The 25022-nt window shown below is 33.4% G+C and overlaps 4 protein-coding genes across 6 annotated transcripts; 2 read left to right on the forward strand and 2 right to left on the reverse strand.

Annotated features, from left to right (window-relative positions):
- The first annotated feature begins 1016 nt into the window (after positions 1-1016).
- Positions 1017-4741, forward strand: LOC130948012 (coatomer subunit zeta-2-like). The gene is made up of 6 exons (XM_057876725.1): positions 1017-1194; positions 2177-2336; positions 3018-3165; positions 3276-3353; positions 3694-3778; positions 4496-4741. Exons 1-6 carry the CDS (start codon positions 1183-1185, stop codon positions 4553-4555), a joined length of 543 nt encoding a protein of 180 aa, XP_057732708.1. The 5' UTR covers positions 1017-1182; the 3' UTR covers positions 4556-4741.
- A 741-nt stretch (positions 4742-5482) lies between these two features.
- On the reverse strand, positions 5483-11364 carry LOC130950553 (disease resistance protein RPV1-like). The gene is made up of 6 exons (XM_057879082.1): positions 10833-11364; positions 8617-9691; positions 8227-8526; positions 6488-8144; positions 6165-6337; positions 5483-5766 (listed from the first exon to the last, which is right to left on the reverse strand). The coding sequence occupies exons 1-5, from the start codon at positions 11300-11302 to the stop codon at positions 6231-6233; spliced, it is 3609 nt and encodes a 1202-aa protein (XP_057735065.1). The 5' UTR covers positions 11303-11364; the 3' UTR covers positions 5483-5766; positions 6165-6230.
- Positions 11365-13396: 2032 nt separating this feature from the next.
- LOC130950555 (wall-associated receptor kinase 3-like) lies at positions 13397-19401 on the forward strand. Of its 3 annotated transcripts, XM_057879085.1 has the most exons (4): positions 13397-14433; positions 16320-16487; positions 18171-18698; positions 18918-19401. In XM_057879085.1, the coding sequence occupies exons 1-4, from the start codon at positions 13542-13544 to the stop codon at positions 19286-19288; spliced, it is 1959 nt and encodes a 652-aa protein (XP_057735068.1). In that variant the 5' UTR covers positions 13397-13541; the 3' UTR covers positions 19289-19401. The 3 variants fall into 3 exon arrangements, with proteins under 3 accessions (XP_057735068.1, XP_057735066.1, XP_057735067.1); XM_057879083.1 differs by having other exon boundaries at positions 18171-19401; XM_057879084.1 differs by having other exon boundaries at positions 16320-16442; positions 18171-19401.
- Positions 19402-23638: 4237 nt separating this feature from the next.
- Positions 23639-24820, reverse strand: LOC130948983 (uncharacterized). Its single transcript, XM_057877829.1, has one exon. It carries the CDS (start codon positions 24818-24820, stop codon positions 23639-23641), a length of 1182 nt encoding a protein of 393 aa, XP_057733812.1.
- Between the last annotated feature and the right edge of the window lie 202 nt (positions 24821-25022).

Below are 25022 nucleotides of genomic sequence, written 5' to 3' on the forward strand. Positions count from 1 at the left end.
CCATATTAAAGTTGGGGATGATGTTAGTTGTATATCAACCACTAAATTAATAATTAATATAGAATATATATTAAAAATAAATTAAATTATATATATTTATATAAATATATAATAATTAATTTGATGATTATTTTTGTTGTTGAGATAGTATTTTTGTAAAGTTGGTATATTACAAACTTGTATAATAATTTAAGTGAACAAAATTAACTTGTATTTTTGTTTTTGTTATCGATATTTAGACTCATTTAACTAATAATAGAAAAAAATGTAACTCTCTCTTCTAATATGTATTAATTTCATAGATTATTCAAACTCAAGATTACTAATAGCTAAATGCTTATTTGTAGGGATGAAAAATAAGTTGGATTGAGCTGAGATTTAACTCAAATGAACTTAACCCATATTGTAAATATGGTCTAAATCTAGGTTTATTATTTATGGTAGATCTTTTTTTAGATTGAATCAAATTTGTTTAAAAGTTAGATAAGTCCACAAATTTATTTAAAAGCATATTTTATAAAGAAAAAAAATTTAAAAATTAATAATTCTAATTTATATTGGTCATCCGTCCAAAAAACTTTTAATTTAGTGGTATAACACTATGATTTTAGTCAATACTTTTAAGTATTAATGTATTATAGACTAATTGTTGACTAAAAATAATTAATTATACTGGTTCTATAACATTATCCTTTTATAAATTATAACTTAAAAAATAAACTTAAATTATATGTTGCATTTCCTTATAAATGTTGGTTATATTTTACTTATTTGGCAAAAAAAAAGGTTTAGTTACTTAGGTGAGAGTTAATTAATGTGCTCGAGAAAACAAAAATAAAAGGTGTGAAGTACAAAATTTCTTAAAAAATAACTTGTTAGTAACAAACAAATTAATAAATTTTGGATTTTTATTTCTTTTATGATCATATTAAAAAATATTAATCTATCTAGCAGATTATTTTTTTTAAATTTGGATTATAATAAACGAAGAAGGAAAAAATACAAATGTGGCATTATTGATATTTACCGAATTACCCTTCCCCCAGGGACAATGGAAAGATGAAAACTGAAGAGAAGAGAGTCATCCTGTTGAGTTCGCAGATCTTCAACGTACACTGCAGTTGCTGAATCTCCTTCTTTTCTTTTCTCTTCTCTTCGAGTCTCTTCTCTCTCTTCTCAGATATGGCGTCTCATGTAAGCCTCTCTCTCTCTCTCTCTCTCTCTGCAACATTTTTTGTCACTTCAACTTCAGTGCATCGGATATAGTATCAATATCTTGTTATGTGCACAAATCACAATCTAGCTAAATAATTATTAGGTTTATGAAGAAATGAGCTGAGTGAAGATTTGATCTTTTTATGTTGCAGTGGATCTTGTGTGCTCATGAATCATAGTGTAGCTTGTGTCAATGATTCTCAGATTTGCGTTTTCATGACGTTCCTGATTTGTTATTATTTGTTAGATAACCGGGTGATTTGGAGTTTGAAGTTCTATTCCTGTGATTAGCTGTTCAAATCATATCTTTCTCTTTGTTCTAATATCAGATCTGTTCAGAACAATGAGTACGAGTGTTCATTTGTGGTGCTTCGCTTAATAAACTTATCTGGCACCAATGTACTAATTTGTAGCTGGGTATTCATCAGTTTGTGGAACCATGAATCATTCTAATGGAAGAGATTCTTTCATTATTATTACTATTATCATTATTATTTTAAAAGCATTATAGTGTGATGCAAGGTTTTCACACTCTCGAGTTGAACTTTAGGAGATTCCAAGTTTGGATCTCCAAATAGAGTTTGAGTTGAGCTCATAATTCAAGTTTGCCTAAGTTCCATGAGTTTAGATGAACTCTCAACTTTGATTACTTTGGTCTAGTGATTAAACCGATAATTGAAGTTAATACTCTTTATATGTGCTATGGTTCCTACATTGAAATCCTTGTTTGTGACTTTTGGGGTTTTTGTGGCTTTTACAAGTTCAAATGCCATAGATATTGAAATATAGTGGACTTTTAACAGGAAAGTGTTGAGTACAGAAGTTTGATTTTCCTATGAATGCTGTGAAATTGAATAAGCTAATTTTCACAGACCCTTTTTACCTGCCCTTTGATTTTATTTTGTCAATTTTGCCTCTCTTTGCTTTCTTTTTGATTTATTGCTTTGTTTTTCATCTATAGGGCATGTGTCCTTCAGTGAAGAACATTCTTCTTCTAGACTCTGAAGGGAAGCGTGTGGCAGTCAAGTATTACTCTGATGACTGGCCAACAAACAATGCAAAGTTAGCTTTTGAGAAGTTTGTATTCAGCAAGACTGTTAAAACAAATGCGCGTACAGAAGGTGAGCAAAAGAGCTTGGAGATATATAATAAGAAGTCACTTAATTTCTATTGGGTTTTAGTGCCACGGGGGTGGCTATATCGATCTATCATCTATCTATTATCTAAAATTATTCTTGATGCAACAGATATGTAGTTTTTTGAAGAGGTTATTCAACTATGCATGTTTGTCCTTAAAACTGTTTTTCAGTAGCCATTCTGCTTATAGATTCCATTTACTTTCACTTCAGAATTAGTTTTTTGCACTCACTTGTTAGTTGGCCATAATCTTCGACCTTGGAGTAGACAATTTATCAAGTGTGTAAGTAGTTAAGCATAAATTTTCAACATCCTTGCTATTTGTTAGTATATTAGCTAAAAAAAATTAAAAGGAAAAGAAATTAATAGTTCGAAGCCCCATTGTTTAACTGCACGCATGTGAGATCTCATAGTAGATATTTATCGAAAAGGGTAGTTATCGAGACACTAACAGTGATATCAATTCTCTATTATACTGACTAATGATATGAATATCACTAATGAGTAATGACCTTAGTTATGTTTGAATATAAGTCTTCCAACAATCCAAATGCTGTCAACAGAAGTTCAACTCTAATTATTAGTGTCCTTGATGTTATCCACTAACTTTCTCATGGAAATATTTTGCTTTAGAAGCTGATAATGTTGTTTACAATCATCCGCAGCTGAGGTAACACTACTAGAGAACAATATCATTATCTACAAGTTTGTACAAGACCTGCATTTCTTTGTCACTGGTGGTGATGATGAAAATGAGCTCATTTTAGCGTCGGTTCTTCAGGGTTTCTTTGACGCGGTCACCCTTTTGTTAAGGTATTCTTTGTTGTATTTTCCTATTTAAATTGAAACCAATGATGTGAATTTATTTTGCCATATACTCTTCATCCTCTGTTTCTTTTATCCCTTTAAATGTCTTCTCACAGGAGCAATGTTGACAAGAGAGAGGCACTTGAGAACTTGGATCTAATTCTTTTATGTCTTGATGAAATTGTTGATGGAGGGTGTGTATATATTTCTTTGCCACAAATTCTTTCCCAATAAAGTTTACAACCTGGCTTTAGAAAACATGTTTGTATTTTCATTTCATTTTTAATCACATAAATGGTGCATCTGATTTTCTGGGTTAGGATCTTATAAAGGAAATAGTAAAAAACAAGTTTTTTAATGTTCTTACTATTTCCTTTACAAAATCCTAAAACCAAGAAATGTTAAAACAAAGTGTCCATTCTTGTAATTTAAAGTGAATAAGAAATGAAATCAGCAATATTCGCGTGAACCAACGAGGTCCTTACTCCTTAGTAATCTATGTTTCTAATAGTTATTTGTTTTTTGCCCTTGAAGGATCATACTTGAAACAAATGGAGCTCTTATTGCTGAAAAAGTGACATCCAGTAGCTTGGATGCGGATGCTCCCTTGTCTGAGCAGGTAATGCATTTCTCTTTCATCTCACTTCAGTTACTGTCACCAAGTTGTACTCCTTTTGACTGCACATTGAGTTTAATTTCTATTCTCTTGTATGCTAACATCTAATCATGCTATCATATAAAAAGAAAACTACTTTGTCTATGTAACGGCATAGAGCATAAATTCTTTTGCAACTGATAATAGTGCATAAAAGCTAATCTCACATATTTAAGGCACAAAAAACATTTTTGACAATATAAACCAAAGTTTGCTAGAGTAGTCAAATTATAGGGTTAGAAACAGGGCAAGATCAGGCCTTACTTTTTTTTAGGCCAGGCCTGTTATAGGCTTTTATAACTATTAATCTTGACATGTTATTAAACTTGATATGGTCTAAATCCTGTTAGAAGGTCTGAAATTCAAAAATAGAAAATAAAAAAATTTAAAAGAACTTAAATCTATAGTATGGTTCTGCAATAATAAATAATTAAAGGTACCAAGAGAAATGATATATTTAGAGTAATGTTTGTTTAATTTTCATCCCTATGGTAGCTATGGTGACTTAAGTGTTGCTAAAATTAAAGTAATGTTTGTTTAATTTTCATCCCTAAGTCCAAACCTACATTACTTTCTGAACCTCAAACATACAATAAGTGAAATTTTTGTGAACCCCAATTTGGTTGTGCATTTTTTTTTCTCTAGAATAACAGACCGCATATTATTTGATCTATTTTGTAGACACTAACTCAAGCATGGGCTACAGCCAGAGATCATTTGACAAGAACCCTTTTAAAATGATCGAATACACTAGAAACGAGTTACTTGTATTTGGGTAGTTTTTATTTTAAATTTATAATTTTTATGTTGATGAGAGTTTCGTTTCCTGTCCCCCTAATTTGTCTAGCCAACGAGAGCAATGATATCGTTCCATTCTGTTGAGTGTTGACAAAGGTTTCCTTTTATCATATTAATTATTTTTTTAAATTGCACCACTGATTCACTATTATTATTACTATTTTGTGGATTGCGGTAAAGAAATTATTGATGCGAATGGTAATTTACGACAATTTATTATGCTTAATATACACGAAAATGACGTGACATTTACACCAATTTATGAATTCGAACAACAATTAGGATCATTTCATTACAGAGGTGTGGAACTAAAGAGACATTAAGAAATAGAAACATATTTGAAAAATTATACATATATAGAAAAATAGGTAAGATATATTTATGTTAGGACAGAATTTATTTAATTTTTTATTCACAGAATATCTGAATACACTAATGCAGTAAGACAAAATAAAGACCTTTTTTTAAAAAAAAAAAGTATTTTTTTTTCTGTTTAACTTATTAGGTTAGAGGACATGTTAGGAAAACATATTATTTTAAAAGACTGCTCAAAGCTTTCCTATATTTGGGTAGTTTACAAGACTTAAAGCTTGTTTGGAAGGCTAAGAATTAGAATTCACTCGAGAATTGAATTCTTTTTTTTTTTTACTTCGGAACAACTAAAAATAATTTATTTGAATTCTTTTGAGAATTTTAATTTTCATCTTTCCTTCATTTATAAAGTAGACCAGAAGGGTCTGATTTCTAAATCAACTCTCATTCTCTTTAAATTTGAATTCTATTATATTAATATATTATAGTTATTCTAAATCATGGAATTAAATTTCAAATAGAAATAAATTCTTTTTTTAAAGGAAATAGAATTCTTCTCATATTAAATGGTGTCTAAACAAGCTCTTAATCATCAGTATCTGAAGATCCTATTAATTGATACAAATAAAACTCTCTCAGTACCATTTTCATTTCTTTTCATTCACAAGAGACAAATCTGTGATCTTACCTTAAAAACAAACAGTCCTCAAACAACCAAACACAGAGTTGAGCTTGATTTCTTTGATCTTATGGAAACTTGAGAAAACCAGTAGTCTCACTAATCAAAATGCCCCTGCTTCTTCCTTTGAAGGTGAATCTCTGCTCCTTGATTTGTAAGGTACCTATTAACCAAAAAGTAAAAAGCAAAAAGAATTACCAATCCAGAAAAGAAAAGAAAAGAAGATGCCAAGAAAATGAGTTACTATTTATTTTATAAAAGATATGTATCAAACTAGAAAACACAGATAACCAAGCCGACATCTCGACGCTGAGTCATCTGCATTTCTGTTTGGATCTGTCAATAGTCTTGCTTGCAGTTGCACTGCATATTAACATTGAGCTTACAAGCTTGGTTGACAACAATTGCAACCGTAACTAAAACTTGTAATCCAAATCAACTATAAATTGAGATTTGACTATTTGAGAGAGAATAATTGCCAAGTAAAAATAGGACTAAAAAAAAGCAAGCAAAAACAAAAATTCAGAGGCACAAACAAAACCTGAAGAGAAACAACAATACCTTCTCATCTTCAAGCTACTAGGTAACTGGAGTTGCCTTGTCTTCTCTTTGTTTTTTCAACTTCTCTTACAAAATTAAAGCCATTACAGCAGATATTCCTGAGATCATGATCATGATTAATGCAGTGTCACCATTCAAAATCCTGATTAATCTCCATAAGTACCCAAGGACATCTGCTCAAATAAAAATACAAATGCCTTATTACATAAAATATAGAAAAAGAAAATTGAGAAAGATTAACTCTCAATAAAAAGTCCCTCACAGTAAAGTTCTGTGTAAAACAATGTGTTTATTGAAATTGTGAGTGTTTTTATTCTTCATACCTAGTAGGCAGTCACATGAACATGAACATTTTTCACTTGAATCACATTCTTGAGCGGGTAACTTAGTTTCCGTGCCGCTGCTTTCCTTCCCTATTAGCATTAGCATTGCTCTACTTCGCGATTCAAAATCCATTTTCAGTTGATCATCCAACTCCAATCCATTCTCCAAGGCAACCAATAGTTTGTACTCATCCACATCTTTGTGATTCATAATGTCAATTGCCAAATTCATCTTCACCCCAAAGTCCACTTTCAACTCCAAGTCCAATTCCACTCCCTGTAGAACACTCACAAGGCCTGAAAATACTGGGTGCACCCCACACTCTTTCACATTGACTAGGCCATCATGATGTTCATTGTTGTTATCAATTGTGGCACTGAATTCAAACCACACTTTTTGCCCGCGACATCTGCAAATGCTGTCCCAATGGAGTGGATCATACCATGCAAAAATGTGATCTGAATTCAAATCCCTGATGGCATTGTAATGCAGTGTACTTGTATTCCCAACCTCTTTACCATCTGCCAAGTAACATTGGCATTGGATTTTAACTCCATGCTTCTTCATTCCATGAGATGGAGAAAGAACCAGAGAGTAAATGAAACCTGGCATGTTGTATTGCGTTGGAAGTAGAATGGCAATGGAGGAGGATGTTGTTCGATATTTGAACTGCTTTGGGATATTGCTTCCTACTAAACAAACTTCAACATTGTTACAGTTGTAGTTTTGTGCATCTGCACTGTACCACCTTAATATTACATCATAATATGAAGCACTCATCATTATTAATTGTGCTGCTTCTATAATGCGCTGGTGTGAGCGTCTATCCAGTTTCATGCAATTCTTGAATGAAATGAGTTTCTTCTTTCCCTTCATTTTTGCTGCAAAACTCGCCAAAGTGGATACTGCCACCAATGATGTGCAGTTATCAGCACAAAACTCTTTGATGAATGGTGGAAGCTCTGCTAGAAACCGGAGCTTCCTACAATTCTTTAAGGACAGAATCTCTAGTTGTTGAAGATTCTTGATGCTTGTCGGCAGCCTCTCCACACTGCTTCCATCTAGTCTTAATTCATTTAACTTTGATAAGCGATCGATGTTATCAGGTAGTTCAGACAATTTGTCACAATACTTCAAATGCAGTATTTTCAAAGATTCTAAGCCATCACATAAGATATGGAGTTTTTGTTTGTCAATTACTTGTATGCAGTTAGAAATCCTAAGCTCCTCAAGAAATCTCAAGGAAGATAACCCATTTGGAAGATTCTTAAGTCTTAGACCTTCTAGATTGAGCCACACAAGTTTGTGTAGATGCCCGATTGATGAGTGCAACATTTGGATTCCGGTGTTACTCAAATCCAGCCTTTCAATTAAATCCGATGACACCGAAAATTCCCTGAGACTTGAGCAGTCATTGACACTGATCTTCTCCAAAGATGGTAAATGCTTTTCACCTTTAAGGCTCTTCAATTTTTTGCATCCATCTAATATCAAAGTCACAAGTGTATCCAAACCCAAAACAGATGGATGAACAACACACAAATTTTCGCAGCCTGTGAGACACAACCATTTAAGCTTCGATGCCCTGGATAAATCTGGAAGCTTTATCAGTTGTTTGCATTCACTCAGATCAATGCCCTCCAAATTCACAAGGTCCTATCAAAGTGTCAATTCAAAATGAGAAACCATGGTAATTCAATAATGTCAAATATAAAAGCATACATTCACATATACATACTTGAATCCCCTGCCAAAGTTCTTTAACATTGCTCCGCGGCATGTGAATCTCAACAAGCAACTTAGCACAGAAATTAGGTGGAAGAGACTTAAAGGGGTATCCATGCCACTCAAAGTACCTCAATTTATCAGAAAATGACTTGAGGGCTTTAGGGTGGAACACATCAGCTGATCTCCTACCCGAAGGAAGATGGAATCTAAGGAATCTTAAATTGATCATCATGCTAAATGTATCAGCCTCCAAGTACAAATCTTGAACTTCAGATAAATCTAATGCTATGCCTTGAATTCTGTCAGTCCCCTGAAAAAGACATGAAACCAAAACAACAACAAATTAATAGCCAAATTTCTATATAAAAAAATCAGATAAAAGGTTTATGTTTACCTTTACCTTGTTATTTTTAAGGACATCATAAACTTCTTTAATATTTCGCAGTCGACTGCATCTTCCAGGGTCTTTCTCACATTCATGACGAACTATATCCAAACCCATTTCCTCTAGCAAGTCATGCATTTGAAGTCTATTTTTATAAGATACTGTTAAAAGAGCTTTATTCACAAGAACATCTATTCCAAGTGCCGTGTAGAAATCACAAGCATCTAATATCTTTATGACATAATCTTTATCTTTTCCCTTGAAAAAGAATGCAATATCTAGAAATATGTCTTTCTCTAGCTCGTCTAATCCATCATAGCTCACTTTTAACACACTTTGAATTTTCAAATTAGGATAATCTCTGAGTTTTTTCAATGCATTTTCCCAAAACTCTCTACTCTTCTTATAAAGATATGAACCCAAAACCTTTAGAGCTAACGGAACTCCACTGGCATAATCAACTACCCTTTCTGAGAGATGTTTATATCCCTCTTCAGGGTACTTTACCTTGAATGCATTCAAGGAAAAAAGAGTTAGAGATTCTTGAAAGTTCAATCCTTTGAGTTCATATATTTCATCAACTCTTCCCACAAGCATCTGTCTATCTCTTGTTGTTATAATGAGTCTGCTATCTGGTCCAAGGTCACCATGATCTCCACACAAATACTCTAATTGCTCAATACTATCCACATCATCAAGAACAATGAGGACCTTTTTACTAAGGACCCTGCGCTTGATGAATGTGGATCCTACAACATTAGATGAGGGAATATGTTCCTTCAGTATGTCATAGAGAAGCTTATCACGTAAATGTGTTGGTCCAAGCTTTGTCCATTCTTCTCTTACATTGGCCAAGAAGCATGAACTTTCATGTTGAGGAAAGTGTTTGGCAAACACAGCTTTTGCAATGGTTGTCTTGCCTATACCCCCCATGCCCCATATTCCAATTACTCGAACTTTTTCCAATAATGATTCAATGTCTGTCCTGGCTTTGTCATTTCCAATGAGTCCTTCTATTTCATTAGGGTATCTCAGGTACAATTTTTGCAGAACGTCATTAACAATGTTCTGAATAAGTTGAGAATTGTCCCTACCATATGAAAGAATAAACAAAAGAAAAAGAAAACAGTAAAACTTAGAGTCTTAGACAGTCAAACTTTCTCTTTAAGATATATATATATATATATTTATTTATTTGAGTAAGATTTTAAGTTTTAACACAACTGAACAATTAGAGTTTAAACCCAAGATTTGGGTTAAGCTGGAAAAGTCCCGACTAGTCTTTCTATTAGAATTTATAAATATGTAACTTCTAAGTTCTTTTAATGTTTATACTTTATAGTACTTATAAAACACTACAAAGGTAATTTAAGCTGGAAGCAAAAGCCCTGTCTATGTAGGCTTATTGTTAAATTGTTATGAACTTAAATAAAGACAATTTTAAAGAAGAAAAGGTAAACACTTAAATGTCACTGCCTTTAACATACTCCAAGACCATCGTGTTGATACTTGGACTCACTCAATCACTTTAGCAAAGACAAGGTCACCCTAAGTCCCTAACCCTCAACACTTGGCAAGAAAGCTAAGGACAAGAGAATCCAAGAACACAAGGAAGTTTTGGTAGAAAGAGCACATCACTATGCAAGCGTTTGTTACAAATGATTTGCACTCCAAACTCAAAGTTTTCACCCTATGAACAGTTATGATTAAATCTAATCAACCGTCTAAATCAATCATCCAGAACTTTCATTATAATATCTAACCTGTCATATGTTTCTAAATACTTTTAAATTACTTTATACCACTCTTTATACTTCTAGACATATTCATATTCTTCTAAAATGCTCTATGATCCCCCACAGGCTTTTGCGACATTCTAAAATCTTTCAAAGTCTTCCAAGTATTTTAGAACCTTCTGAAATCATCTAGAATAATCTCAACACTCTAGAGTCTTTCTAAATTCTATACAAACAGCCTTAAAAATAACATCCTAAAATTAGTAAATTAATTGTACTGTTTACTTTCTTCAATCGCAAAATGACAAACATACAACAGCACAATAGATTTTAGTATTTTCTACTATATGAACACCTCACTCCTATTTTAGAATCTTCCATTTTTGTCAGTAAGTATTGGCACCTCAATTATATACCCCCTATCCTATTCATAACAAACACTTTTTTTTTTTTTTAAACCCTTCTCATTGAAAGATGAAAATAGAAAACAGTTACCTGTGTGTGCGAGAGTCCCATCCACATAAGTTGGCAGCTTCAGTGAGAGCAGCCTTCCACTTATGCACCTTTAATCTGAGGGCACTCCCAAGATCTCTCTCAAGCTTCGCCAACGCTTTGTCGTAAGTCCCTGTTTGGTTCCTTATGTCCGAAGGATCAGTCTCGTAGAACACAGGTATCACTACAAGTCCCTCTAATTTTCTGCACTCCATTATTTTAGCCAGCTCTTCCAGACACCATTTTGAAGAGGCATAATTCTCAGAGAAAACCACGATGGCGACACGTGAGCCCTCGATAGCTTCGGATAGTTTGGGCCAAACTCGTTCTCCCTTTGTGAGATTATAATCGACGTATGTGTGGATTTGGTGCCTGTCAAGTGCACTGTGCAGATGGCTTGTGAAGCCGACACGTGTGTCTTCACCTCTGAAGCTAAGGAAAACATCGTGCTTTCTGTTGGAGGAGGAAGACATGATTCCGATTTCTGAGGACTGAGGTCAACCCAAAAATAGATAGAAACCAGGCTTCTGCAGTTCTTCTGCTATATATATATATATATATCATCATGCTCGCCAGTGCGCTGATTATTGTTTAGACAAATTTTTTGGTGCCTTTGACTTTGCCATAAATTTGAATTTTGATAAATATTAAATATTTAAAAATAATTTATTTTAATAAATTAGACAGTTACATATAGAGTATAGACACTATAGTAATTATCTTTTGTTTATGTATTCAGCAAATATTTTTTCAATTAATTTTTTTTCTAAAAGCAAATGTTTATTAACTTAAAAAATTATTTGCTGTGATGTTTAAAAATTTAGTATCTAATTATAAAAAATTAAATGGTTAATATTTAATTTAAAAATATAAAATTAATAAATTTTAAATATTTAAAATTTGTTATAAAATATAAATTAAATACTAAATAATGGACACTATAAAACTAACTTTAAAAAATATTTTCTCTCAAATTATATTCATATATCTCAAAAAATACTTAATTTAATTTTGATAAAAATATAAAATAGTTTACACATTTATTTAAGTTGGAGCTGTTTTTATTATAATTATTTATATAGTTAATATAAAAAATAATTATTTTTTACCTATCATTATATAGGAAGGTTTTCACATTTACCACAATACTTTTTTGGTACACTTATATTTCATTCTTTTTTACTATTAAGATATATAGTAAAATAATTAAAAAGATAAGATTGAGAATTACAATATTTTTTTTGGAGAGCACCATAAAAAAGAGACAAATTGTTTCCTTAGCCCACAGAAAGAATGAGAAAATTACAATTTTTTTTCTAACTATTAACCAATTTTTATTGATCATTTTATCTCTCTTTGTTATTGTTTTTTTTCCACTTTTTCGTTTTTTCAAGATAGATGACTTTTTTTGGCACGATATAGTACTTTATTTGTCTATTTATTTTACAGGGATATTACTAATAATTTATTATTAATTTATTATTATATAAGATAAAACTATTTTGTAATTTAGTTTTGTTTTTTTTGTACATATATAGTACTTGTTTATTAATCCAATTTTTTTCACTATATTAAAAACATGTTATTTTACTAAATGTATATTATTTTTCAAAATTTTAAATATTAATTATTTTAAATATTAATCTATTTTTATTAAGTTATTTAAAAAAGAGATAAAATTAAAAAAGAATGAGAAAAGGTAAAAAAAAATATTTTCAATCATAATAGATCTATTTAACACTTATGACCATTTTCTTTCTTTTATTTTTGTTTTTTTTCATATTTAAAATAATTTAGAGAGAGACAAATTTTAATAATAAATTATAAAAAATTTTAATCGTGATATATTATGCTATATTTAAGTACTATAATATAAGAAAGAAATTAAATTAGGTCAAATATAGTGTAAGTATGATTTCTTTTAGTTTATTTATAACTGTATAAAAAAATAATATTAACATTAAGGATAAAAAATTATCTAAAATAAAAAGTTAATAAAAACATTTTGCCAATAGTTTACACATTTATTTAAGTTGCAGCTGTTTTTATTATAATTATTTATATAATCGATATAAAAGATAATTATTTTTTACCTCTCATTATATAATAGAGTACATGCTGATAGCTGGGATACATGTAAAAAAAATGATAAAAACATATGCTTCGTTTTTAATTTTTGGACTCTTTTTGTAACTGATAAAATAAAAAATAATAAAAAAATAAAAACTTAGGTGCAGTCAACAGTCAACTTCACATGAAGTTGATAGTTGAGAGCCGTTAGATGATTTGACTATTTAACTTTATCTAACAACTCTCAAATATCAACTTCACGTGAAATCTGACATGAGTTTTTACCATAAAAAAAATATCCAACCCTACTCGGAGTCTCCTGTTGACTGTTGTAGCAAGTTCTTGCAGAATTCAGAAACGCGGAAAGCTGAGTAAATCAGTAAACACAAGGAAATAACGAAGCAAATCAGTTATCAAACGCTTGTGGAAAAAGTGAATAAATAAAAAAACAAAAAGAGAAAGGACAAGGCAATTTCTTCCCTTTTTATTGTCTTATTTTATACTAGTAAGTCCTCCTTCCAGATCAACTCAAACCGGATGAGAAAGTTAAACGAAATTAAAGCCTTACTCAAAAACAAATTAAACCACCTTCTACTCAAGACACATCGGATATGTTAGAACGGTTAATTATTTCTTAACGTAATGGAACTTGAAATACGGTTGGTGTTTGGGATGGTAATTGTTCTAGCAAAGATAGTAGCCGCAGCTACCCAAGCCCTTCCTGGCTGCACCGAAACATGTGGGGATGTCTCAATTCCATACCCGTTTGGCATAGGAGTTTCATCAATCACCAGTAAAAGCTGTTTTTTGCACCAAAATTTGGAACTTTTCTGCAAAGACAACTCAACTTTGTATCTCCAAGGCGTTGACCTAAAAATATGGAACATCTTCCTCAAAGGTCAACTGTACGTGCCGGCTTTGACTTCGAAGGTATGTAGAGATGATTACATCAGTGAAAGGAAGCATGGCAACGAAGCCAGGCTTCCTATAGAAAGCCGGGCGTTCGCGATTTCTAAGGGAGAAAACAGCTTCATAAGTGTAGGGTGTGACACTTATGGGTTCATCAACAATATTCATGGCAGCGTAGGGAACACAGCAGGGTGCTTAACAAGGTGCAACAGCATGGCTGATGTGCAAAACGATGGGAGTTGTACGGGGATAGGGTGCTGTAAGGTGGACATTCCTTTTGCAACGAAGAGCAATAATAGTAATAATATGAGCATAGAAGCACATAGCTTCTCCAATTTCAATAGATCATGGGGATTCAACAACTGCAGCTACTCCTTTATAGCGAAAAAGGGTATCTACAAATTTTCGGTGAGTCATTTGATGAAGGGGGTATCGTTGGAGAGGGTTCCCATGGTTGTTGATTGGAGCGTTGGAGAATACGGCTGTGAAGTTTCCCGCCACAACATGTCTGAGTATATATGCAGCGGTAATAGCAGTTGCGAGGATTTCAAGAGTGGATATGGTCACCGATGCAGATGTAACAAAGGCTTTGAGGGAAACCCCTACCATCCCGACGGCTGCCGAGGTACTATGTTTATTTTGATAAAAAAAAAAAAAAAAAAAGTAACTACTCAAATGAAAATGTTAGAAATATTTTTTTATAAAGATTTTTATGTTAAAAGTATACTTTATTTGTTTAACTACACTTTAAAAAAAATAACATTCTTGTAACACATCAAAATCAAACCATATATTTTATTATCTAATGGTAAAAAAGAAGCATTTTCATATGAAGACAATAGTAAAATTTTTATGATAGTATCCAAAAAAAAAAAAAAAAATAGATACTACTATGAAGATTTTATAATTATCTTTAGATAAAGATACTTCTTTTTTATCATTAGATTATGAATGATATAGTTTGATTTTGATGTACTACAAAACTATTATTTTTTTTAAAATGTATGTGCCTAAACAAATAAAATACATTTTTAATATAAGAATCTTCATAAAAAATATTTTTAACATCTTAATTTGAGTAGGTGCCAAAAAAATTAGGAGAGCACTTTTTAGTAAATTTGGTAGGTATTTGACTAATTTAAATATTAAATTATTTTTAATAAATAAATTTTATTAATTTATGTGTATAAATTTTAATAAATATAAGGGTTAAGTATGATTTTGGTCTCTAAAGTAAGAACTGAAAATTTATTTAGTCCCCAACTTTTTTTTCGCTACAAAATGATCCCAAAGTTTTAACTAAGTTTTAAAATCGTCGTTCGCAGGAAAATACTCTTCCCCCTTCTTTCCCAAAATCAACCAACGTCAACCATAAACAGAATAAAAGTCCAAGCTGAACTAGAATCCACCACCACCACCATTATCATCATAGTCATCATCATCATCATTATCAGAACTTCTCTAAAATTAACAAAAAAAAAAGAAACCAAAGCTAAACCAAAATCCACCACTACCACCACCATTATCATCATGGTCATCATCAGAAGAACAATAATGAAATCATAAGAAAAAATATAAGAAGAAGAAGAACAACAACAACAATGATAATGGAATCATAAAAAGAACAACAAAACTCAAAACCCAATTATCAACGAAATTCAAAATTAAAATTCTCCCTCTTTCATTAACAAAACTCATATGCAATTACAATAATAAAAAAATTCCTAAATTCATCTTCAATTACAAAAACAAAAAATTCATAAATATAATTACCAAAACAAATGACGAGACAAGGTGCAACGGCGAAAAAAAGGTGCGGCGAAACGAGGTACGACGGGAAGGAGGAAGTGCGGCGAGACGAGGGCGATGGCGAGGCGACGATGACGGCGAAGGCGAGGCGATGACGTCGGTGAGGGCGAGGAGCAGCGACGTCCACCCAAACGGTGAGATCCAGCGGCAAGGACTGAACGATGAAGAGCAGGAGCGGTAGTGACGACAGCGAAGAGCAGCGGTGGTGGCTCTTCTCCTTCCCGTTCCCTTCCCTTGCCTCTCTTTTCCCTGAACCAACACCCAATCCCCCTCGAGCTGATACTCTCCTCCTTTCCCTTAGCCCGTTTTTTTTTTTTTTTTTTTTTTTCTTTTCAGTTAAGGGTATTTTTGGAATAAAAATAAAAAATTGATAAAAAAAAATAATTTTAAAATTTAGTTAAACTTTTGGAACTATTTTGTAGCAAAAAAAGATCCAAAACGAAATAAATTTTTAGCTCCTATTTTAGAAATTTAACCTTAAATATAAGTATAAATTGTATTAACTTATATGCATAAATTTAATAAATATTTTATAAATTATATTTTTTTGTATGTAAATTTATATGCAAATTATTGTTGAGTAAATATTTGTTTAAAATAATAATATTTATTGATAATATATTATTGTTATTTGATATTTATAATTTTTTTTTAACATTTAATGGATTGAAAAACCAAAATGATGGCGCACCGCCCTTGCAGATATTCAGGAATGCAAGAACTATAACATGCATAACTGCATCAGTGAACATTATTGTCGCGAAACTGAAGGGTCATTCGAGTGCTTTTGTCCTACCGGGGAGTCTGGAGATGGAAAGAGAGAAGGTAAAGGATGCCACCGAAGCCTTGTAACCAAGGGTGCAATAATTGGTAAACAATTAGCTCAATTCACTCTTTCTTGGTATTCACGGTAAAATATTTTCATATTACATTGAGTGAATGACACAATGACATATACTAAAATTAGTTATCAAAATTATTTATTAATATAAAAAATGATACTATAATAAATTTTATAATATAATACAATGATAATAATATAATAAAAAATTTAGTCGATATACTTACTTTTTTATATATATATATATATATTTACATAAGTAGAATTGTTTTGATAATAAATAAAAAAGTTATTTTTTTATTTGTTTTTGATAAATGAGTTGAATTTAAATTAATAATTGATGTGACAAGTAAATATAAAAATAATATATTTATTAACGCTCAAACAAAGTATAATTTATAATTTTAACTTCATGATAAATATTTATTTTTAAATAAAATTCTACAATCATTTATATAGGTTAAAAAAAATATTATAAAGACAATAAATTTATGTAGGTTCATAATATTTTTTGAGTATTTATCTATTTTAGTTTTTAAAAAATTTTGAACCAGGCACTTTAGTTTTTAATTAAAATTAATTACTTAATTGGTCCTTAACAATTAATTTCGTTAGTCACTTAGGTCCTTTATTCCGTCAACTTTAACAGAAGACAAAATGGTCTCTGACAATTCTAACGGGACAAAATGGTCCCTGAAACGACACTGTTCTCTCTCAATTTTCATCATATCTTACATAATTTTAACACTCTAATATTACAACTTCAAACTACACAATGCACACTTTGCAACTTTAATATTCACAAGAAGAAAAATCCTCAACTTGTTTTCAACCAATTCATACAAAAAAAACTAATGATTATGTCTTTGAAGTACTTGTTGTCTTCGATGGATCCCATAAATATAGACAACAAATCTCATTTGTTAAGACCCGTCGTCGTCACCATTTTTCTCCTCTTCTGTCCTATCATCTCCATGGCCATATTGTCTACCACTCCGATAGTTTCCTTCAGCTTCTTCTCCGAACCAATGTTGAGTAATTGCTTCAATTTCTATATAAGCAGTGACAACGAAATTGCTTGCTGTACTGATAACTTCAATGCGAGGTTCAAACTGTCTGCCATCTTGGATTACGAGAGAGAAGGAATGAAGCACTCGAAATCCATTCTAAATGAAAATTTGCATATGATCTGATGTTGAAGGAGAATCTTCTCATGATGTCCTAATGTCCAACAATCTATATTGCTTGTTAGAGAGTGAAAAAAGGTGTGTCCTTGGAGTAGTTGTGGAACTTAATCTTGAAAATGTGGTGGACATTGTCGGAGTTAGAAGTGATGCTATTATCGAAGACGTGGAGGTAAATGTTTCTGACGGTGAAATGCAAAGGAGGTAGGTGTACTAACATAGAAATTTAATTGAAAAGTGTATAATCCATAATATGTTGAGATAAGTGCAATATATGCATTACACTATCTAATAAATTTTAATTGTTATTTTTATATAAAATATATATATAAAAATTTACATACAATTATATTTATGTAAAATTAATATTTAAAAATATTAAATTATTTAAAATTATTAACTAAATTATTAATTAATGGTTCACAAATATCAACTTTAGATAGGATGAACATGTCTACAGTTCTTAATATTCTTTTCTGACAAGCTTCCCATCGTCTCAACCATCACCATGTATATATTTGTTTGCAGGGGTAGGCGTTGGACTTTTGACCTTGATTGTGGGAATTTCCAGTGTGTACCTGATGCATCGAAAATGGAAACCATTCAAATTGAAAGACATGTTCGTTGAACAAAAGTTTTCCTTCCCGTCTGCTAAAATCTTCACTGCAAAGCAACTCAGCAAGGCCACCAACAACTATGATAAAAAACAAATCATTAGTGAAGGATATAATAGTACGGTTTTCAGAGGAATTTTGTCCAATAACATGCTTGATGTTAATGTTGCTATCAAGAAGTTCAGCTTCAGGGAAATAGATCAGAGCCGAATTGAGGAATTCTTGAATAAGTTGGTTCTTCTAGAACAAATCAGGCATAGGAATGTGGTCCCCATCTTGGGTTATTGTTTAGAGAGTGAAGTTCCTTTACTGGTTTATGAATTTTTCAATAATGGTACCCTTTTTGACAAGCTTCACAAGCGAAACAACATCAACTTCTCATGGAAAACTCGTCTACAGATAGCAATAGAGGCAGCTACAGCTCTAGATTATTTGCACTCAGGTACCAGAATACCAATTATCCATTCAAATGTTTCAAGTGCCAACATTCTCCTTGATGACACTTATACTGCCAAATTATTGCTTGATTTTTGTACGAATGTAAGTTTGAGTTCGATGCATGAAATTGGATTAGATCTTTATTATTTGGACCCAGAGTATTTTCACACAAACTACCTTACTGTGAAAAGTGATGTGTATAGTTTTGGTGTTGTGCTAGCAGAATTGATAATAGCAGGGGCGAAACAAATTTATGTTGAGAAACCAGAAGGGGGATTTCCCCTTCTTGCTAAGCAGTTCATCTTAACCTTGGAAAAGAATAGCTTGGTTGATATTCTTGAAACTGGGATTGTGAATAAAGAAAATGAGGGGGAAATCATCCAAGTTGCTCTACTTGCAGCAAAGTGTTTGAGAATTCATGCAAAAGAAAGGCCCAGCATGCAAGTGGTTCTAAAGGAGTTGGTGAGTATAAGAGAGAAGCATCAAAGCAGACGCTACTCAGACTTAAGTTTGTTTGATGATACATCTAGCGCATTTGAACATGGCAGTAGTAGAACTAGCAGTGTCCAAGAATCATGTACTGATTCAATGTAAGTTATAATATTCAACTCAGTAATATATGTTAGAACTCAATGAGGAGATTAAGGAAATGATATTGTATTTAAGTTGTGTATATAATTATTGTATGAAACCATATAAGTATTATAGAAACCCTCATCAATTATTATAATAAATACTAATTTATAACTACTAATTATTACTAACTCTCAATTATTTAGAACAACTCTAGTAGAACATATTTTGAGTATTATATTAGACTTTTATCGTAATTGAACTAATTTAAAATTAAAATTTACATCTATTAGTATTACTGTATTAGTAATATACTAAAATAGAGCTAAAAATAACTCAAAATCAATTCTGTCTAATCTATATAATTGAAAACCCTAGTACAAACTCTAGTGCAGCTCCTCTCTCTCTCCCGTTGAGATAAACCGCAAAGCTCTCTTCAGAGCTGCCGCCGCTGCCTCAGTCTAAGTCGCGGTGACCCTCCTATCAGGGGCGAAGTTAGATAAAATATTAGAGAGATGTCAAAAATATTTTGAAGGTTGTGGTAGACTTAGAGAAGGGGGGGTTGAATCTATGCCTTCCTTTGAAGTTGCTGTTTTGACCCTTTTTAAGCAAAGTTACAAATCTGATTCTGTTTGAACTCAGCAGCGGAAATTTATGAGACAATTTATTTTTGTCTCATGAATATCAGAAAACAGAACATGACAGAGAAGAAAAAAGCTAACACCAGCATATATCCTGGTTCGGTTGCTTTGTGCTATGCAACCTACATCCAGTCTCCTCCACAAATATGGAAGAATTTCACTATAGTTAAGAGTATTACATACACCAATTTCACACTCAAGTTCTAACCTAACTTGACATTGGCTATGCTAACACCTAACTATTTACTCTTAGTGCTAACCCAACTAAGAAAGGGATACCAAACAGGTATGAGATGCAAGACACTTAACCAACCTAAAGAAATCTGAAAATAACTCTAGGCTTTTCTCTCAAGTGTATCTCTCAGTCTTTTTCACTCATGGCTTTTTCTTAAGCTCTCTCACTTTGCCTTTTCTCTCAAGAAATTACAGAAAGATAAGCTTAGAAAAGTACATCACAATCAGAAAAACATGAAGGAGATTGACTTCATCAACAGCTTCTGTGCTATGTGAAAAACCAGATTAGCAAGCCTCTGATTTAGTTCTTCATACTGGCGGAATGCACATTTGAATTGGTTACACTGTCCAGTTAGTTGAACTTCTTCAAAGAGCTCTCTCAGAACAAACACCTCAAGTTCACTGATTATCTCTCCTTGCTTCAGAATGAACAACAAGCTTCTTTTTATCTCCTTGCATGTTCCTTGGTTCTTCCTCCAAGGTCAACATCTTGAGCCTTGAGCTTCACCAACCCACAAGCTCACTTTTTCTTCTCAATCATCAAAGTAGAACCTTTCCTTCTGACTTTTCCAACTTGACCGAAAGCCACAAAGGAGTAACCGAAATTGTTTTCCAATGGTCAACCAAATCTGAACCATAGAGATGCAACTTGGTCCCCAAGAATCTCTTGTGACCGTGGATTTGTAGTGTAACACCCTACCACACAGGGCCTTACGCTTAAGTCGTAAAGCAGAGGTGGCAAGGTATTACGACCTCTAAAAGAAAATGATATCTACATAGATATAGTTGGGTGAAATCATATCTAGGAGCCTTGAAGAACAAGCTAATCAAATTGATAAACAGAAAAATCGTGACACACTCGCATGGATATTCGTAAAACGGGCAGGTAAAATCGAAATATAACTGAACACATATATATACATATCAGAGTTCCAAAACTCAGATAGCAAGCTCCAGACTCGACCTGCGAAGCTAAGGCCGACCAGAGTATATAATTATGTATATGTACAACCCAAAATAAAACTCAAACCACAAAATAAACCCCTGTATCTCCAAGTCGACCTCTAGGAGGGACAAAACACAAAATATACATGCGGAGATTCTATAAACATATATACATAGCCTAAAACAAAATATGACAGTCCAAAAGACAGTTCTTCGCTCGTAAGGAAGATACCCAAACGCTCAACGAGGTGTCTCTCGACCTGCATCTGAAAAACAACAACATAGTATGGGATGAGAACCGGAGGTTCTCAGTATGGTAAAGGTGCCCGCATAGTTAATATAAAAGGTCTCGGGAAGGCCAGAGGCATTCCTAAAACTTCGACACTCAAATTTCAGCTTAAGAATTCAACTAAACCGGAAGTTAGGTAAATTGTCTAAGGTATTCTAGTTCTAAATCTAACTTTAACTTAATACTTCACTTTCTGACTCCTCCAATCCTCCGAGACATTGGTGGAACAACCTTCTCTCCTCACACCTTTGTCAAGAGGAATTTCCCAAAAAACATACACATATAATTCAAGCAAGGAAAACACAGATAGAGAAGCATTTACAGCAAGTAGAACAAGTAGCAGATAAGCGGAATTAAACAGTTAAACAAACCAAAACAATGCACGCTCAAGCAAACAAACAAATGCATATGATGTACGCCTGTCCTATGGCTGATGAGTCTCATCTGTCGGTTATACAGCCAACCCGACAAGTCCTGGTAGTTAACCATTGGACAGTCCCTCTGTGCGCGCATCCCCAAGCTCAATAATATTCCATGGAGTCAAACTCCAAGCTCAAATATAATATTCCATGGAGTCACACTCCAAGCTCAATAGTATAGTATTCCATGGAGTTAAACTCCAAGCTCAATAATATTCAATATTCATATTATATGCATGCCCATGGAGGAATCCGGGGAGTTAAAGTGCCCGGTCACATCTTGCGACAGAGGGTCAACAAATAGTCTCAAATACACAAGCCACATAATAATCTCTTTCTTTTTAAAATACCACCTCAAATCAAACTCCAATTCTTAAAGAAATTTTGGCATTATCTCCTCTAAGACTCAAATTTCTGCCACCCTTCAAGGGTCCCAACTATCAAACCAAACACCTCTCAGTCACTCAAATCATTTCCAGTAACAAATTATTTCATAATCAAACAAATACCAATATTAAATCTTTGTTCAAACCGACCAACTTCAACAGCAAATTATTGACAACAGCTAAACCTCACATTTTATACCATATATACAAACCATCAATTATTCACTCAGTTCATTCCTATCTTAAGGTCTTCTAGCCTAAGTTTTCACGTGACATTTAACATTAACTACGAGAAACCAAAACCATACCTTCGTACGGAATCAAAATATTCAAAACTCTGGAGAAACTTTCTGACCGAGCTATCGAAGAAGAAAACGTCCAGAATCGTCTTTGCCTCCTAAAACTCTCGTTAGCCAAATCCAAAGAAAAGAGGAGCTACGTCATTGTCAACTTCCACTAATCAAGAATGGTGTCAACGTGTAGAAGAGGAGGTTACGAATACTCTTACCGGATTAGATTTTTTATTGGAGTTACAGATTTCCAGAAATCGAAGCCGGAAGTTTGGAAGAATTTACGTTTTTTTTTTCCCTTCGTTACGTTCTCCCCTCCCTCTATTACGATATTCACGTATATATGTTTATATATATATGACCATCTTGGCTAATTTTTCTTTGTTTGTTTTTTTTTTTTTTAAAATAAAGAACTCTAATTTTTATAAAATAAATTATAACTTATTTATATTTATATTTTTAAAATTGAGGGTTGCTACATCCTATCCACCTTATAAAAATTTTCGCCCTCGAAAATTGATATAAAATGGAAAAGACTCATACTAACGTAACTTCCCTTCTTAAACATGTCAAAGAAAAACAGTAAGATTTGACATGTTTAGTTTGCAAATTCAGGATATTTTTATGGCTTAAAAGTCTACGCAAAGCGGAATATACAAGATAAACTCGATGCAGAAAGGTTATAAGGCAGGTTGGTATTGGAACGACGGGTTCATCGCTTCTAATACTCGCTTCATCTAGCTCCCAGGTTCTGCTGATTCTAATGGTGTCACCTTTCGTAATTCAATCGAAACTGGTTCAGCCTCTGACACTAAATCTATCACAACTTACTCTTTCTCTTGACACATAACCGATTATCAATTACGAGTTCAACCTATGTCATGTCTCTTCCTCATAACTTACCATCTCTGGGTTTCAGGTAACTGTCCCGCACAACTCTCAACATTTCCGGTTCTTTATGTATAACTTAAGTTGTATACTCATAATAATTCAACCCACTATTGCTGCGCCACTCTTATTATTATTCTCTAAGAATTTAGTCACTTTTCTAGGCTGACCAACTATCGTTCTGTCTCACCATTCGGAGGTTTTTAGTCGATCGCTCAATTGAAAATCACAAGGCTCACAACTCGGTAATGTACTACAATGAATGCTACGTGCTATTTACTACGCAAGGCAGTCGGAAATTTCGATTATCAGTGCGTGATTACCTCTAATCGGAGTATCTGCGGTTCCAGCACCATCCGCTGTCATAGTAAACACGCGTCCCTGACGTTGTGCCTTTCCAGCTTCTTGATTCTTCTTCTTTTCTGGACAATTCCAAGACAAATGCCCAGCTTCACCACAGTAATAGCATACACCTAAACCAGCCCTGCACGGAGTATTCGGGTGGTACTTTCCACACCTTCTACAAGTTAAATCATTCGGTGGGGTCTGAGCTTGCTTTCCTTTGCCTCTTCCCTGGCTGTTATTATTACTGAATCTCTGGAAGTTATTCTGACCCAAATGTGGTTGTGGGGTATAACCGCCTCTCTTAAAATCTTGTCCTCTAGGGGCGAAGTTCCTTCCCTGATCTTTCCTAACAAAAATTCGCTGATCACTCTTATCTGATGTCGCCTTTCTCAGACAATCCTCAGCAACTCTACTTTTGTTTACCAGTTCTGAAAACACTCTGATCTCCATTGGTGCAACGAAGCTCAGAATATCACTTCGAAGACCTCCCTCATACTTAATACATTTCCACTCAGCAAAATCATCAGGCGCACCTTGACAAATACGAGAAAAGCGACATAACTCCTCAAACCTGCTAGTATACTCAGCAACAGTCATCTGTCCCTGCTTTAACTGCATCAATTCAAGTTCTTTGGCATTTCTGGCTGAATTAGGAAAGTATTTTTTATAGAACTCTGTTCGGAAAACCTCCCAAGGAATCACAGCGCCATTTGGCTGCAGGATACGTCGTGTCCCCTGCCACCAATGCTGAGCCTCACCTTGCAGCTGATAAGTTCCAAACACAACCCATTGCTCCTCAGGAACCTGCTGAGCCTGCAGTGCCCGTTCCATAGCTTGAATCCAATTATCTGCATCTGTAGGATTTGAGGTTCCCCTAAAGGTCGGAGGGTGAACTTTCAGAAATGTAGCAAGTGTCATGGGACCATCCTCATCATTATTGTTTCCGTGATTACCCTGGTTTATCTGATTACCTAGTGCCTCGGCTGTCGCCTGCATAGCCGCAGCCATATTTCCCAGGGCAGCCATGAAGTCTACTGGATCATTCCCTGCCAGGCCAGGAGTAAAAGTGCCTATCCTACCTCTACCTCGGCCGCGACCGCGTCCGTGAGTCGACATCTGGTCCCTTCACACACCAAACAAGTGATATTAAGTTGATCAGTCTCAATATCGCAAGTCTAATGCTTCAAGTTCCAAATGCATGCTCATGAACGTTTATGCCACATATATCAATCAGATATTCTAATAGCACATACACACACCCAGAGTATGCCCAGAAGCATAATCAGTCCATCCCTCAGGCTCTATAGGAACGAACTGC

The sequence above is a fragment of the Arachis stenosperma genome, chromosome 9 (assembly GCF_014773155.1).
Source record: "Arachis stenosperma cultivar V10309 chromosome 9, arast.V10309.gnm1.PFL2, whole genome shotgun sequence".
In the NCBI taxonomy this organism is placed as follows: Eukaryota; Viridiplantae; Streptophyta; class Magnoliopsida; order Fabales; family Fabaceae; genus Arachis; species Arachis stenosperma.

Coding starts and splice junctions, on each gene's coding strand:
- LOC130948012 (XM_057876725.1), top strand. Junction 3,166..3,275: donor GCGGTCACCCTTTTGTTAAG/GTATTCTTTGTT, acceptor GTCTTCTCACAG/GAGCAATGTTGACAAGAGAG. Junction 3,779..4,495: donor ATGCTCCCTTGTCTGAGCAG/GTAATGCATTTC, acceptor TCTATTTTGTAG/ACACTAACTCAAGCATGGGC.
- LOC130950553 (XM_057879082.1), bottom strand. CDS start 11,302: ATGTCTTCCTCCTCCAACAGAAAGCACGATGTTTTCCTTAGCTTCAGA. Junction 9,692..10,832: donor TGGGACTCTCGCACACACAG/GTAACTGTTTTC, acceptor TTCATATGGTAG/GGACAATTCTCAACTTATTC. Junction 6,338..6,487: donor TTCATGTGACTGCCTACTAG/GTATGAAGAATA, acceptor TTATTTGAGCAG/ATGTCCTTGGGTACTTATGG.
- LOC130950555 (XM_057879083.1), top strand. CDS start 13,542: ATGGAACTTGAAATACGGTTGGTGTTTGGGATGGTAATTGTTCTAGCA. Junction 14,434..16,319: donor CCATCCCGACGGCTGCCGAG/GTACTATGTTTA, acceptor CCGCCCTTGCAG/ATATTCAGGAATGCAAGAAC. Junction 16,488..18,170: donor AACCAAGGGTGCAATAATTG/GTAAACAATTAG, acceptor ATTTGTTTGCAG/GGGTAGGCGTTGGACTTTTG.
- LOC130948983 (XM_057877829.1), bottom strand. CDS start 24,820: ATGTCGACTCACGGACGCGGTCGCGGCCGAGGTAGAGGTAGGATAGGC.